The sequence below is a fragment of the Anabas testudineus genome, chromosome 11 (assembly GCF_900324465.2).
Source record: "Anabas testudineus chromosome 11, fAnaTes1.2, whole genome shotgun sequence".
Taxonomy (NCBI): domain Eukaryota; kingdom Metazoa; phylum Chordata; class Actinopteri; order Anabantiformes; family Anabantidae; genus Anabas; species Anabas testudineus.
The window spans coordinates 6,123,800-6,138,736 of record NC_046620.1 but is presented as its reverse complement, the minus strand read 5'-3'; the positions used below and the strand labels follow the sequence as shown (position 1 = coordinate 6,138,736).

At 40.8% G+C, this 14,937-nt stretch overlaps 1 protein-coding gene across 1 annotated transcript in view; it reads left to right on the top strand.

Moving 5' to 3' along the window:
* Window positions 1–2,961: 2,961 nt before the first annotated feature.
* hivep1 (HIVEP zinc finger 1) overlaps window positions 2,962–14,937 on the top strand; it is a 47,707-nt gene continuing 35,731 nt past the window's right edge. Inside the window, 2 exon segments of the mRNA XM_026348644.1 lie at window positions 2,962–3,049; window positions 4,255–4,389. Coding sequence (XP_026204429.1) covers window positions 4,350–4,389 — 40 coding nt within the window. The 5' untranslated portion in view covers window positions 2,962–3,049; window positions 4,255–4,349.

Sequence of the window (14,937 nt, the reverse complement as noted above, 5' to 3'; positions counted from 1 at the left end):
TATATATATTAATGTGCACTGTACAAAGTAATGCATGTATCTTCTGATCCTTTACCCTACTGATATTTGTATATGCACCACATATTTCTATCATCATTATTATGGCTTTGAATATACAAAATCCCACAGATGTTCCTCTCACTAGAGCCCATGTGAAAAATTATTTAATTGCATCCTGTGAAATCATGTTCACCTGTATTTTATTATGAAACACGGTAGAAGTCTTCAGGATGGTTTAACTTTTGTTTAATGACATTAAATAGAAAACAAAACAAAATAAAACAAGCTGCATCATATTATGGAGCTGAGCAAGAACCAGGAAAACCCAATGTAAACAAACTTCTTTTGCTAACTGCGCCTGATTGCTCCAAGGACAATCTCTTTAACTTTGATGGTGACACTAAAGGAAATGTTTAACACTTATTATCATCTAAAATTGACGGATATTTCACTTGGAGGTAAGTTTGGACGCTGTCTGCAGCGCTCCAGTTAGCAAGCTTAGCTATTAGCTTAGCCTCACTCATTAGCGTACCTTCAGTTTACAGAGGAAACAACCTGCTTTATTTGACACTTTTTAACACGGGTCGCTATTCTGATACTTTCAAAATCCATAAATACTCGTCAAACCATATTTAGTTTGCTGCACGATAAAGATGGGTTTAATATATTAGCTAGCTAAGTTGTAGCTTTCTAGTCGCCACGCCGCCATCTTTGTTCTAATTGGAAACAGCATAGCAACGTGGAAAAAGAGTTAAAAAGTTATAGTTTTATTAATTGGACTGAATATTTTATCATCCAGATGTGGTAAGAGTCTCTGGGGATTATTCAGATATATTTTAAACCATCGTAACTGCTTTAGACGAGCTTCACATTTCTCTGATTGATTACATTTTTACAGAAGGCTAGCATTAGCTCCGTGGGGGAATGAATGCTAACACAAAAGCTAGCCTGCAAAACGCTGATTTCTCTGAATGGATATTTATTCACCGGCTTGTTCAGCATGTCAGAGGTAAAGACAGTGTGTGCATGTGATTGACGATCAAATGAGATCTGGTTAAAAACGTGTGGTTCGAGTTAGCTACCATTACTGATTTATGCTAATGTGCTGTATTTATTTTATGATGCACGGAAGCACTGGTACAGATTTTATACAATATGAATGCAGGTGGTAAATAATGATGGTATTTTTTTTTTTTTTAACCCTATCGATTCAGAAATATTTATCATACTCTGCATTTTATGTCCTAATGAACCCTGAAAATGTCTGAAGGTCAATGACACGGTGAAGTGACCCTGCTTTGAGAGAACTGTTGAACTGGAGTCATATGACTGTGGTTGTTTGGCACCAACGAAGGCCACAGTTCATCCATCTTTTTTATTTACAGTCCGGGTGCAGAAAAGACCCACTGTTAGGTCCCTGCTGCGGGTTTGTGCATGGGAAAGCCCGGTCGGTAGTGGCGGAGGGGCACAACGTGACCTGACAACAAGGAACCTCCGGGAAAACCGTCAGTCCTGAACTATGTGCAGGAGAGAGGGCGGGCGGGGGCCCGACAGGGGGGCTCACGACGCTGTACCCGGCGTGCAGCGCTTCACAGGTGGACTAGACGCGACTGTAAGAGCTGCTAACGCGAAAAGAGCGGGTTGGGAACAAGCAGGAAGTAACGAGAAGGTCAAAGTTCGGCTCCTGGGCGCAAAACAGGAGCCACCGGGGCTGTGTTTGAGGCAGCGCGGCCGTCGGGAGCCTCCCTCGGCCCGGAGAGGACACCCGGTGGCTGGGAGGCGGAGACGGGACCCCCGTTGACGTCAGTGGGCCTGTCTGTTTCCTGCAATAGAAAGTGAGCGAGAAGGTGAAGGCAGAAAATACAGAGCCGTACCCCTCCTCCTTACACCAAAAGGTGTGTTACAACCCTGACAGTAGCTAAAGCTGCACCTGTGAGTATGAATACATCCACTTTGAGAGCGCTCGTGTTGTTTTCCGCTGTGTTTGTGGCGCTGTGCTATAGGTCGCTCGGCGGCTGCAGCCTGAGAGAGTCGGACATGCCTTCACCGCTGCCTCTCGTCTGATTCGAGCCTGTCGTGAACTTTGAGAGGTCTTTAGAGTCTAGCCTGGTGAAGAGGAAGCAGGGGGAGCTGGTCGTGTTTGGCGCAGTCGGTGTTGTTTTTTGCTGTGAGGACTTCTGCAGCAAACCGAGCTCTGAGGAGGCAACTTCAGCTTCCCGCTGCTTGATCCGAGCAGCTCTTTGTTGCTCTTCTCCTCTGTAGGTGAGCCACAAGCTATTTCTGTCACGTCGGCCGTGTTCGTGTGTGCACGGCCGCTGCCAACGTTGCGATAAACGTGCATGTGTGGAAGCTGAAGCTTGGGTCGTGGCGGGGTTTTGTTGGCCGAGGGGAAGCGTCCCATTCGAGCGCTGTTGCAGGGAGTGAGGGGTTTTCCCTGGCTCCTCCCTCACTTGCAGGGCGTTCACGTGTTGCAACAGGCACAAAATACGCTAATCCCACAGACTGTTTTTGCTGACTTCATTGCATGCATTTAAATCGCAGCTACCCCTTTTAATACGGTGCATTTATTTTAGCTGCACCCGATGAACTTGGCGTCCAGCTCCATGCGACGTGGAGAGAACAAATCCTGTTCTGCATCGCTCTATATTTATATTTCTGATATCTGACAGTGTTGTTAAGTATGTCACACACTCTCAGACACCGTCCATGCGTGACCATGCATGCATTCATTAGCTCCGCCGCTTCTCTGCTTTTACATAATACCTCTGGCTGATCCTCAGGTGTGAATGGAAATCATTCATCACCTGCAAGTGCACTGCAGCCGGACTGGGTTTAGGACATAACGTTACAGCGCAGAATCAGCGCTATGTTTTTCTCTCCCCTGTTAGTATCAGGGTGTTTCCTCAAATATCTTTTCACACACATACAAGCAGACAGGCTGGCAGACGGACTGACAGACGCGCCAGAGAAAATGTGCACGTCTGTGTCTTCCGCCTCATCCGCACCGTCGAACCTGTACTGAAAAAACCTGCATCACCGAGGGAGCCAGGTGAGGACCTGTTCATGTTTCCGCCGTGTGACTTTAAGCCGACCTGGATGTGTTTTTTTTTATTTTGTTTTTTTTGTTTTTTTTATGCAACCTGGTGCAGGCGCCGTGCACAGTGAGTCTATACCGAAATCCACTGTGAGATGATGTCATTGCTCTAGCGCCACATGTACCAACTGTATGGAGAAAAATCATCATCCAGTTGTAGTAAGTGTTATGTAATATTGGATGAGGGGAAACAAAGGCTGATTCCTGGAGCACTGCTGTTTACTGCAATGTTCACTGCTCCAGCAGAGGTGTTAAGGGGGACAAGATGGAGATGATGCAACGGCGAGAAAGCTCATAAGTGTCATTAAATTAGACATTATTCATGTTTTGTGCATTTCTGTGTATGCAGATTTTCTCCTGTGGCTCTTTAGGCATGGCAGTCAGCTCACATGTGCAGCTCTGTGGGTTTGACATCTTGGTAGCATTTAACTTCTACACCCACCTTTTTGTCCCATGTTGCTTCTACCAAACCAGAATTTGCATCAAATCTATACTGAGCTTCTAGTCTGTCGTTTTGTAAAAGGGCATCACGAGCAGTCAGAGTGAACACAGGTCCCCCTGTGAAGGTGGGTTCAGTTGTGGCTCTTCGTTTGATGTTTTGACTTTCTGCCATGATTCAACTTCCACAGGGACGTAACCTCTGTGTGGCCGCCCGGCTGCCCTGAGCGTTTCTCACCGGTGCACAGAGGAGCTTATTGTTTGCATCAATCGTCATCTTCGCTGACATTCGTCAAAGTGAAGAGCAGGCAGTCTGCATCAGCCACTCACATATCAATCAGACGTTTCCCATAAACAACAACCGATTCTCCACCTCTCTCTGTGTCTTTTGTTTGAGATCAGAGTGGCAGATAGCAGCTGCTGCAGAGGTTATGTTGATATGGGGACACCATATTCACACCTCCTCCCACTGACAGCAGACAATAGCACAAGCTACATTTCTCGGTCTTACAGAGGAGAGGCATGAAATGAAAAGTCCGGCCAGAACACCTGTTTGGGGAATAAACTCAATCAGCGGCTCTGTCCTGGACTCCCAGACAGCTGCCAAGTGAGAGCAGACGAGGCTACACACATCAAGACGGGCATAGTGCCTCATTCATCGTGAAGTTCACGTTTACTGGTTCTGACCTAATATGTATGTTTTGTTTTTTGTTTTATTGTAGATGTACGAAGACTGCAGCTCAGGATTCGGCTCATCTCAAGCTCCAGCATTAGAAACCAGTTCCCCCAAGATGCATCTGTGAACTGAGGTGGAAAGATGCCGCGCACCAAGCAGAACAACCCGAAAAATTTAAAAGGTGAGTCTGCAACATGACACTAACTTTACCTGCAGTGTTTTTCTTGTCAGCTGGTGGAGTTGTCGATTGGATGTAAGCCCAAAGAGGAACTGCTATGTTTTTGACCACAAGACGATTAGATTGCCACGTGTTGTCGGCCTGAGGTGTGTTATTTGCCTTAAAATAGTGCCTTTATTACCTCTACGTGTGTCATGAAATGTCAACGCTGTGAGACATGAAGCAGACTGAAGGAAGGTTTTTGGATCTGGTGATATGAAGCTGTGTTTGGTGTAGCTTCTCTGATTGTTCTGACCTCAGCAGCTGTGATTTTTGGCTCTGCTCCTGAGATGGTGAAATAAGTTTGATCTGTTTCTCCACTTTTGCGGTCGCCATCTTCTTAACTGCTCACATACAGTGTTGCTGAGCCGTGTTTAGGTTCAGCAGTAGCTGAGTGTAAGTTCAAACACATCTTCAGTTTGAACGTAGTGTGGGAGTTGTGCTTTGTAAAAATTGGTTTGCACCATAAAAGTTAGTTACAGTGTTGAGTTAAGATATAAAATACCTCCTCTGAGAACTGTTGGCTGGAGTTAGAAAAAGGAATTGACGGGTTGTGAAGCTCTGAAGTGGGCACGTCAGTTTATCCAATAAAATATTTGCAGCGTAGCAGTATGAGAACTTCTACTTTCTACCTAGCAAGTGTTTTTCTTGTCTGCCGTTTCAGACCGAGACTGTGTTCAGATGCCAAAACACAGTGCAATGGTTTCTAATACGCACAGACAATATTGTACAACCGTTTCTTTTCTTTTCAGTCTGTTCTGTGTTATTGTGGTGGCACTAGAGGTGTAAACTGATTCAGAAACATGATACAAACATCCACAAGCTTGTATGAAAGTTCAGGAAGATGGAACCATTTTCATTTCAAATGTAAATTACAAAATAATTATTGTGTTTAAAGCTAGGGCTTGTTGTTTATTTACACCTGTTTTATTGTCTTGTCACTGTTTTGGTCCAATCGCGATTAAGTAATCAAGCCTGTGCTAAAGAATTGTTACACCATGAACTTCACAACATGAACGTGGCGTTCGTGTTTTGAAGTATTTCACAGGGGTGTGTGTGATTGGCCAACACAGAGCCTTGATGTGCGAAGAAGAAATGAAACTAGATCCAGTTTTATCATTGTAATTGAACTCCATGTGGTGCCAGTTCCCGGTTCATAATCAATGAGAAGAGTCATTATTTCACAGAATCAAGGAGGAAATGTTTCTTTCATGTTTACTTAGGATCTCGTTGCATGTGACGGATGACTTAGTTTTTGTATATTGAGAGAGTACCGGTGTTGTTTTTAGCCCCGATGTTCTCAAGCTAGCATGTGTCTCCTTATTCCTGCTTCACCAGCAGACGTTTCTCCAGGATCATGTAACTTGTTCTTGCAATGGAGGAAATAAATTCATGGTTTTCTGAAAATGAGTTCAAAACACCTCCTGATGTCTTTACTGCAAAAATGAATGAGGCAGGAAATCTGTCAAACAGCCAAAAAAGCAGACAAAAACACAAAAAGACAGACTGAACCGTCAGAAAACTGCTTCCAGCAGCCTGGTGGGGAGAGGGAGGTTCAGTTGAAATTCTCTGCAGCAGTGTTTTGGTTGTTGTTGATTAATTTAAAGCATAAATGGAGATGGTGCAGCATTTCGTGTGAAACAGACTAGTTAGTGTTGATTTTGTCTTTAATTAAAATTTTAAATCAAACTTGGATTCAGATGTTGCAACAGGCCTATGATCTTCTATAATTAAACAGGAGGCAAATCCTCCACATAGAATCAGCAGCAGCAAAACTTTCACTTTCAGCCATGGTTGTTGTTCAGACCGACTATTCAAGTTTCTATTCGTTATTGTAAAAGCAGTTATTAACAGCGACTAATTTGAGCAGGAGAGAGAGAGAGAGGGAGCGTGGATCTTTATTGATCCTCCTGCAGCAGTAAACAGTTAAATAAACTATAAAATGTTTATTTAATACAAAGGCCTGATGGACCACACTGAAGTTACAGCATCTTCCCATGCTAATACAGAACACCAATTGGCTTGAAGGATTGTGTGTTATGTTGAGAACTGACAGATTTACGTGTCAGCAGACGTTTCTAGTTCACAGATCTCTGAATTTGCAGCGTTACATGCTGGGCGTGAAAATGTGCATCACTGCCATTCCCCAGCAGTCGATCCACACAGCACAGATTTCCTCATGTCTGTGAGCAGCGAGCCAGAGTCCGTCTGTTTATTTATCATATAAACACTTCCTGTGCTCTGCTTTTTTTCACTGGGCTTTCTTGGCCAAACAACATAAATAATTAAGTTTCAGAACAGTACATTACATCACCAACAGGAGGATGATAGAAACGGCAGCCAAACGATTCTATTTTTAATGGACTGTTCTTTTATTTCTTGTGCTGCAGACAATAGAACTGGAGCTTATGCACGAGGTGGGATTATATTTAAACTGAGGGTAAAATATCTAGACTGAGATATTAAAATGAGATGGAACAGTTGTCAATTCATGAGAAGAAATCTTTAAATAGTTGATTAGCATTGATAAGCAGCTTTTTGTACCTGTTTTGTTTCTCTGAGGTTTCTCTCTGTTGTCAGTCTACGTCTTTTTGGAGTTCTATGCGTCTCTCTTGTCATTCTGTGTCATAGTCCTGTGAAGTGGTGGCTGTTTTACATCATATGTACTTTCCTTACATCTCTTTGGAGTCATTTTATGTCTTTGTGGTTGTTTTGCATTTGTGGTGTTTCTGTTAACCTACACCTATGTCTTTGCGGTCACTCTGCATCTTTTACAATCATTTTGCGTCTTTTTTTTGCAGTTTCTCTTTGTCTTGTTGTTGCGTTGCATCTCTTTGTGGTTGTTTAGCATCTCTCTGCACTTGTTTTGTGTCTCTTTGTGGTTGTTTTACCCGTTCATACGATCATTTTGCATCTGTTGTTGTCTCTTTGTTGTTGTTGTTGTTGTTTTGAATCTGTTTAGACCAGTCTTCTGTCTTTTTTAAGCTGTTTTGTGTCTCTTGTTGAAAAGTAAACAATCACTTTGTGCAGTGGCTCCGGTCTACAGAGGCCAGTCAGATTAAGACCCCACTGTGACCTTAATTGTAATGATAAATGCTAGTACATTACATTTTTTCCTATAAACTTTGTTGTCTCAGCATGTTTACCCAAACAGACAGTATTTTAATTTGCTCAGTGTACAGGATGAACTTAATATGTGTTGCGAATCCCAGTTCTAGTGAACTTTATCAGTACTTTGTTGGGAGTACCCAGCTTACTTCTTCAGTGTTTGAGAACTTGCTGAGGCATCTGTTTGGCTTCGTGTCGTGCCTTTTTACCCCGTTCATCACCTCTACTCCCGGGCATGCACTCAAGGCGATTCCTTTATCAGACAGGAAATGCTAATTGCATGGCACGCTATCACATGCTTCAACTCTGCTCTGAAGAAAATCTTTTCCTAGGGCTAAAAGAGAACCTCCTCATGGCCTAAAGCCATCACATGATGATGCATAGTGCCCAGCTTTAAAACCTCTCAGCTTGAAGCTATGAGCACAAATGCAAAGGTGGTATTTAATTCAGTCGTCTGAGTTTTGTCTGGATAATGGGAAACCTCTTCTCCACTTATTTTGTGCCTCAGAGGTTTGGCAGTGGTTCTAATTTGGTATAAAAAGAAACCACACTAGCATTTTTCTTCCCGCTCGTCTAAAATCTGACTCGACGCGCTTTCTCCTGTCAGTGTAGTGAATTGCTTTATTGACACCTTCTCGATCTGGCTGCACTGTTGACATCTATCAGGTGAAACGCTGAGTTCTCACTGGTTCAGTGCAAAGAAAGCATGTAGGAGGATCCAAGTACAAGCTTGCTCTAGCTCTAGACAAATCTTCATATCAGCCCTGATAAAGTATTATCCAGTTTATACCTTCTTAGAAGTAATATTGCAGTGTTTTTATTATATAAAGTGAATAATATGTCTAGAAAAGTGATTCTCAAACCTTTAAATGATGATATAATTATTATTTGCTTGGCAGATCCATTGTATTAGGATACAGCTTCTTGACTTCTCCTGTCATGTCTGTTTTATATTATTGTACGTAATAAGCAATATTCTCAATTAGAGCTGCAGATGGAGATTATTTAATTTACTATGATATGTGACCAAGACAGCAAATGCAGCAAATCTTCTCAATAGAAGAACTCGAACTTGATCATTTTGGTATTTCTGCCTGATAAATTATTTTTGATTGATTTAAATGCTGCAGATTAAGTTTTTGCTCTACATTTCCCTTTCGCAGGACGAACATAATGTGTTCAAATGTTTTGTTTGACTTAAAGGCTTAAACCCAAAGATTTAAAGTTTACAGTGAGATCATGACAATGAAAATCTAAAATTATGTTTGAGAGGCTGGAAAGATTTAATGTTGTTGTTATGTTTTTGGTTGATAAATGAAAAAATTATCAAAATAGTTATATACGTTATAATATATTAACACCAGATTCACCTCAAATTGTACAACTCACAACCCGGTCACTCACTGTGTGAAAGCAAAACACATCACAACAAATGTCACAGAGGAATGGACTTTTTGTCCTGTTTAGCTTAGATTAATCTTTGTGTTACTTTGGGACAGGATTCGTATTTAAATCCTAATCAACCTTCACGTACTAGTATTAAGTAAAGAGAGGAATCAACTGCTGTTTTAAGCTGCACATATTTTCTGATCCTTTGTTTTTCTCTGTGGAGTCATATGGAACGAAAACCTCGCCGTCAGGTGCTCGGTGAATCATTTACCCTCGAGGGACACTTGTGAGAGTCATTCAGGAAAAACGTGACAACTCAACAAAATAAAACTCAAAATTCAAGCCTTTCAATTCACAGGCATTTTCTAAACTTTCAGGGCTGTTTTTGCCGCAGGCGTTATGATCTCTCAACTTTAGCTCGAAGTGTACATTTAAAGTGCCACCGTGTGCGTGAGGAATGATCCTATGACGCAGTTTGTCGGTAACAATTCAGGAAGTTAGAAACTCCTCTCCCCCTCCTCTGAGTCTTTGTTTACTTTTCTCAAACAGCTGGTCTCTAAGCAGCTCTGCAGAAATACACAGCGGTTTCCCCTTCAGACAGACACACTCCCTCTCTGAAACACACATGAACTATGGTGAACTAGGGTTTCCTAGTATCTGCAAAGATAAAAGTGCTTAAACTGAGCAGTACAACTTCACCAACTTGAATTTCTGTGTTGGAAATAGTTAAAAGTGAGATTAAGGATGTGTTGCATTCAAGGCCCTGGCAACCAGACTAACCAACTTTCACCACAGTAAGGGGTAAAGCATTTCCCTGACTCTTTACCTCAAGAGGTTTCGATTTTATCTGAAAAAAAGTCAGTGGGTCGTGTCACTTTATAAGCTTTCACATTTTTTCCACTTATAAATTCCACTTACTGTATGTTTTCAAATTCACTAATGCACCTGTTGTTTTTAGAACATTAATGGTATTTGAGGTTAAAGTATTTGAAGCAGTAGTTAACCTTCTTTTGATGCTTTGTGCTAAACCTTATTTATGACGTCAATAAAATAATAATAAGTAAATAATACGCTGAAATGCTAAGTAAAAAATTTCCCATCTACAAACCAGACTACTGAACACAGGTAACAATAATAAACTATTATAACAATACAATAAAGAAAGAACAATAAACAAAAATAAAATAACAGATAAGTTGTCATAGGCGTTTTGTGTTTGCTTTAGAAAATCCTCTGTCAAATGTTGCACATCCATCAAATTGACAAGTAGACAATCGTCAGGCGGTTTCGTTTGTGTTAAGCTATGCAACCAAAACAATCGTTTCTCTCTGATACTGAAGGCGTGAGCGAAAAAAAAAAAAGACGAAATAAATATGAAATGCAGCATGCAAGGGAGGGAACTCGCGACAAATGGGCAACAACAATATTTTGTGAAAATATTTCTCAATAGGAACTTTTGTTTTTGTAAAATTGAGAAAGATAAGCGTTCTGCGTTCTCCCGGTAACCTTACAAACACTGTACAAAACACCAGCGTTTTATTTAGCTGATATTCACTAAATTATCAAATAAATTACTTCCTGTGTTGTATGGAAGTTACAGTGAAAATAAACTCTGCTTTCTAGTTTAATAAAAATAATTCAGTTTGTGTTTTCACACCACTACTGTAAACGTGTGTTGCTGTATTCTGCAAAAATACAGTCAGTTGTTTCCCCTGTGGTGTGTTGTTGTAACCATGTGGACGGTTACATCTGAAGTGTTTAATTTGCATATTTTCATATGGTGCATTTAATTCACCTCCTTCTGCTTTAAATGCAGCAGACACTGTTGTGCAGAGTACTGTGCTGTTGGACGTGTGGCCTAGTTAGTGGCAACGGAAAAATGTGACCCGGAGAAAAAACCCACTGGTTTAGAAATGAATGCAGTTTATTAACCTTTCTGAGAGTGTGCTCCGAGCTGCTCTCACTCTCCCTTTTCATGCATTTAGTTTTGACTTTCTCTTCCTGCTGCAAGGGGCTTCGTCCACACGATGCCTTCACTGACTATGTGGTGTTTGTCTTCTGTCTGCGTGGCTGCTGCTGCTCACCGTGCCCCTGAAAATGCCCAGCATTGTTAGCATCACCAGAGTTTATAGGACTGAGTCTGCATTCCTCTCGTCTTATAAAAGGTTCCTCACACCAAAGCCCACTAGGTCTGGTCCCCTGCTTCAGCAGAAAACACGCTGCGTGATAAATTGTGGACAACTGCAGTGAAACAGGGTTCGTTTAACTAGGTGGAAAATGTTTATTGTATAAAGCTGATGCGGGGAGACGGAGACGGAGCTTCTCATCCATCTAAACATCCTTCGCTGTGCCGACACGGATGTTTATGCACATAATTAAAGTTTGTGTATTTTATTACATTAACCTGATTATTTAGAAGTCTAATGTGCATGGATGGGGGATTTATTACACTTTAAGCAGGTGCAAAGTAGATTAACGAGCCAGTTTTGAAAGGATGACGATGGCTCAGGTTTCCATCTTACAGCTGTTTTCATTGCCTCAGTAATTTGCAAACAACTGTGACAAGGAGCTTCCTGTTAATGGTCAACGTCCAACTTTGGTTGATCTCCAGGCTCAGAATCAACTACAGGAGCAATCTGCACCAATCAGAGCTGCACATTAACCCAGAAAAGGCCCAGACAGTGCACACACATTTGTTTCCTTTAAACAGAAGTTGGACTGTTCTGGCTTTATGTTGAGCTGAACTGAGTTTCTTTCACATCTTGAAGATCAGAGAGGTTTGCGACGCCTCTGTTTGCTCTGGCCTTGTGCTTCATGTCCGACATGCTGTGAAGTTCCTCTTCAAATCTGTTAGATCCCACTGTCAGACCGTGATCGGGTCTCCTGTACCTCACAACTGCTTCAGTCACAGTTTGCCTTGTACAAAACTGAGTCATGAACCCTGTCTAATTGATTTATTAAAGTTAAGTTGGTGTAAACATCATGTGTAATTCAACAGAGCTGAAATAAATTCACCTTTGTGAAGGTTATAATGTACAGTTCAAGCTGTTGATCCAACTTTCTGATCATTTAGGAGGTTGAGTTTTTAAACTGCTGTTTTACTACTGTTTTATTTTATTTTTTTGTCCAAACACTTTTATATTAAAGAGGCTAAATAACAGCAACACCTCACAGCACAAACTGCAGCCTCCAAAATGACCACATGGTCAAATCAACACCTTGCTTTGACATGACCAAAAACAAAGAACTGAAGTTTTTATTTGTTTTTCTGCTGCTAAAATGAGCAGACTAAATCTAAAGCACGTCGGCTGTAGAAGTCCAAGTAAGATTGTTTCCACTGCATATTTGTTAAATTCAGATTACTGATCTGCTGCTTCTAAATGCAGATTTGCAGTAACCAGTAAATGTAAATGTATGTTTTGTGATTACCTGATTTCTCTGAGTAATCTGGTTTCTTAAGCGCATGTAAACGCACTGATTGGGGATTTGAATACGTTCAAGTTTATATTCAGCTTTTTATAAAAACTTAATAGCACAATAAAGATGTTTAAAAACAGTGGGCTAGTTAAAATGTAAAGGAGAAAAAAGCATTTTGTAACATTTGTACAGATCTGGATAAGTTTGCAGTGTGTTTCCATCAAGCTGACAACAACTACCATGGAAAAAAAAAAACACACCCAGGGGCTTGAAACTTGAAACGCTGTCTCACTAATACATTAAAAAGGAAACTCACAATAGCTGCAATAACCGTCTAGTTTATTTTTTTTTTATATTATTTAATTTCAGTCTAATTCCTAAAGGTGCTGTAAGGTGTCCTACCCCGAGTTTAAGAAACGTTTTGCTTCTGTAAATGCTTGAGAAATGCAGAGAAAGGGTTAACATCCTGGCCTTGGTGAATGGATTTTTACATGTTGTGTCATGTTTAGGCTGCCAAACCAGTGTTTCCGTACAGTCCCTTCAAATTACAGTGTGTGTGAATGCAGGGAGATTCACACAAAGGGAACCTCTCTCCCAGAGGCACGAATAAACCGGGTTTTAGCAACAGTAACTACAACAGACAGGCTGAAACCAGTTCAGGGATGTCTGTTTAACGTGGTGGTAACCTCAGAGCAGCTTTCACTTTGACAGAGAGGCAGAGCTGGGACAGGGAGGGACCAGGCAGAGATGAATTTTTATGGCCATACTTTGTGTGAATGCAATTGAATATGGTGGGAAAAAGACAGCTCACTTTGCCATCCTGTAAAAGTGGGTTAATATCTATTCCTTCTTTATATCAGTGGCTTAACACTTGAGTCTTTTTTTCTCTTTGTGCTGGTTTTAATGACAGACCCATCGACTCAGTGTGCAAAATAAATTTTTTGAAGATGGAAAATGTGATTATAAGAGACCAAGCACTTGTGCCCTTCATCCATTTTCTGTGAACTGTAATTGTGAGGTGTCTCTCACAAATGGCAGCTTTTTTTTTAATCACCCTGGCCTTTGCTAAGTGGAGGGCGTTCTCTCACTGACGAATCAGCCCTTAGGGTAACTACATCATGGTGGTGAACAGAGAAACCTCCCCAACACCTGCTAACATCTGGCTCAGAGGAAACCAATTTGTCATTTGGCTAATTTGTGGGAATTTCAGGTGGCAGCTTGGAATGTAATTATTATTTTACTACTATTTCTTTTTTACCCACAAGTTTTGAAGGGTTGATTTAGTTGAGTTGTGAACCACATAGCATAAATACCACATTACATAAATGTAAATGAGCTCACTAATAATTCACAGACAAGAAAATATGATTCATAATTGTGAATAAATTAAGGAATATTTTTATTTATAGGAAATCTCGTTGATTTTAATAATCCCATTTGGTGCTGAATCTGATGTCAGGTTGATTTGCAGGTTGCTTATGGTGCTGTGTGTGAACCTTTAGTCATTTTTTGCCTCTAGTTTGGTTTGTGGTTTGGGAACTGCACAGATTTTTTTGTGCTTGTGTAGAAATCAGAACTGCACAGATTAGTCGACTAATCATTTGGCCAATCAGCAGAAAACAATGAAAATCTTGGTTACTGATTGATAAGTTGTCAAACTAAAAGGGATAAACATTTGATAACAAACACAACCAGCCATAGACCCTTTTCGTTTGTCAGTTCTTCCTGATTTTCAGACTTCAAGAAAATCTTTGGATAAAAATTCTGCATTTCGTGTTGTGAGCTGACATTTGTCTCCCGTGATAAGTGTCTGTGTTAAAACAACTGAAGAATCACTTAAATCCTAATGAGGCTTTTTAATAACAGCTTTGGAAATGTCAACGAGTTTAAATATGACTGTAACTGAATAAACAATTAAAATGTAGGATTTTAAAATGACACTCATTTAATGCATCAGTGATTTAAACTTATAAATGTAGGTTAATAAAACATTTTACTTATTTTTGTTTTTCATCGTTCAGTCTATAAAAGTATGAGAATTATTTTCATAATGCCTGAGGTGATGTCTTCAGTTTGTTTGTAAAACTGAACTTTATTTAGTTCAAAACAAAGAAAAGCAGTAAATCTCCACATTTTCTTTTTGCTCGACTATTTAAATAGGTCAGGACCTCTCTGCTGCTGCTGTGACTGCCCCCGGAGATCTCGTTTTGTGGTTGTGTCTTGGTATGCTGGTTTTAATTTTGTCTTTATTTCTTCTCGTCCCCTGCTGCTGAAGTCCCTCTTTAGCTTCTCTTCCTCCCACCTCACCTAAAACCATTTGCTGCGTACAGACTCTCAGTTTGAATGTCTGTCAAACTCCTGCCTCTTTATCAGACGTTGGTGACTAATACCACTGCTAACACCACCCGCCTGCTTGTGCAGAAAAGGTCTTGCTTGTGTGTTTCAACTTTGTGCACGTACGCCTGTGTTTGTGTGTTCCTTCGTTCGTTAAGCCGTGCACCTTCTCGTCTGTGCTGTGAGCGTCACTCTGTGGAGGCAGCGATGTATTTTTCTTATGAGACAAAATGTTCTACCAACAATCGAGGCATCGTTCATTAA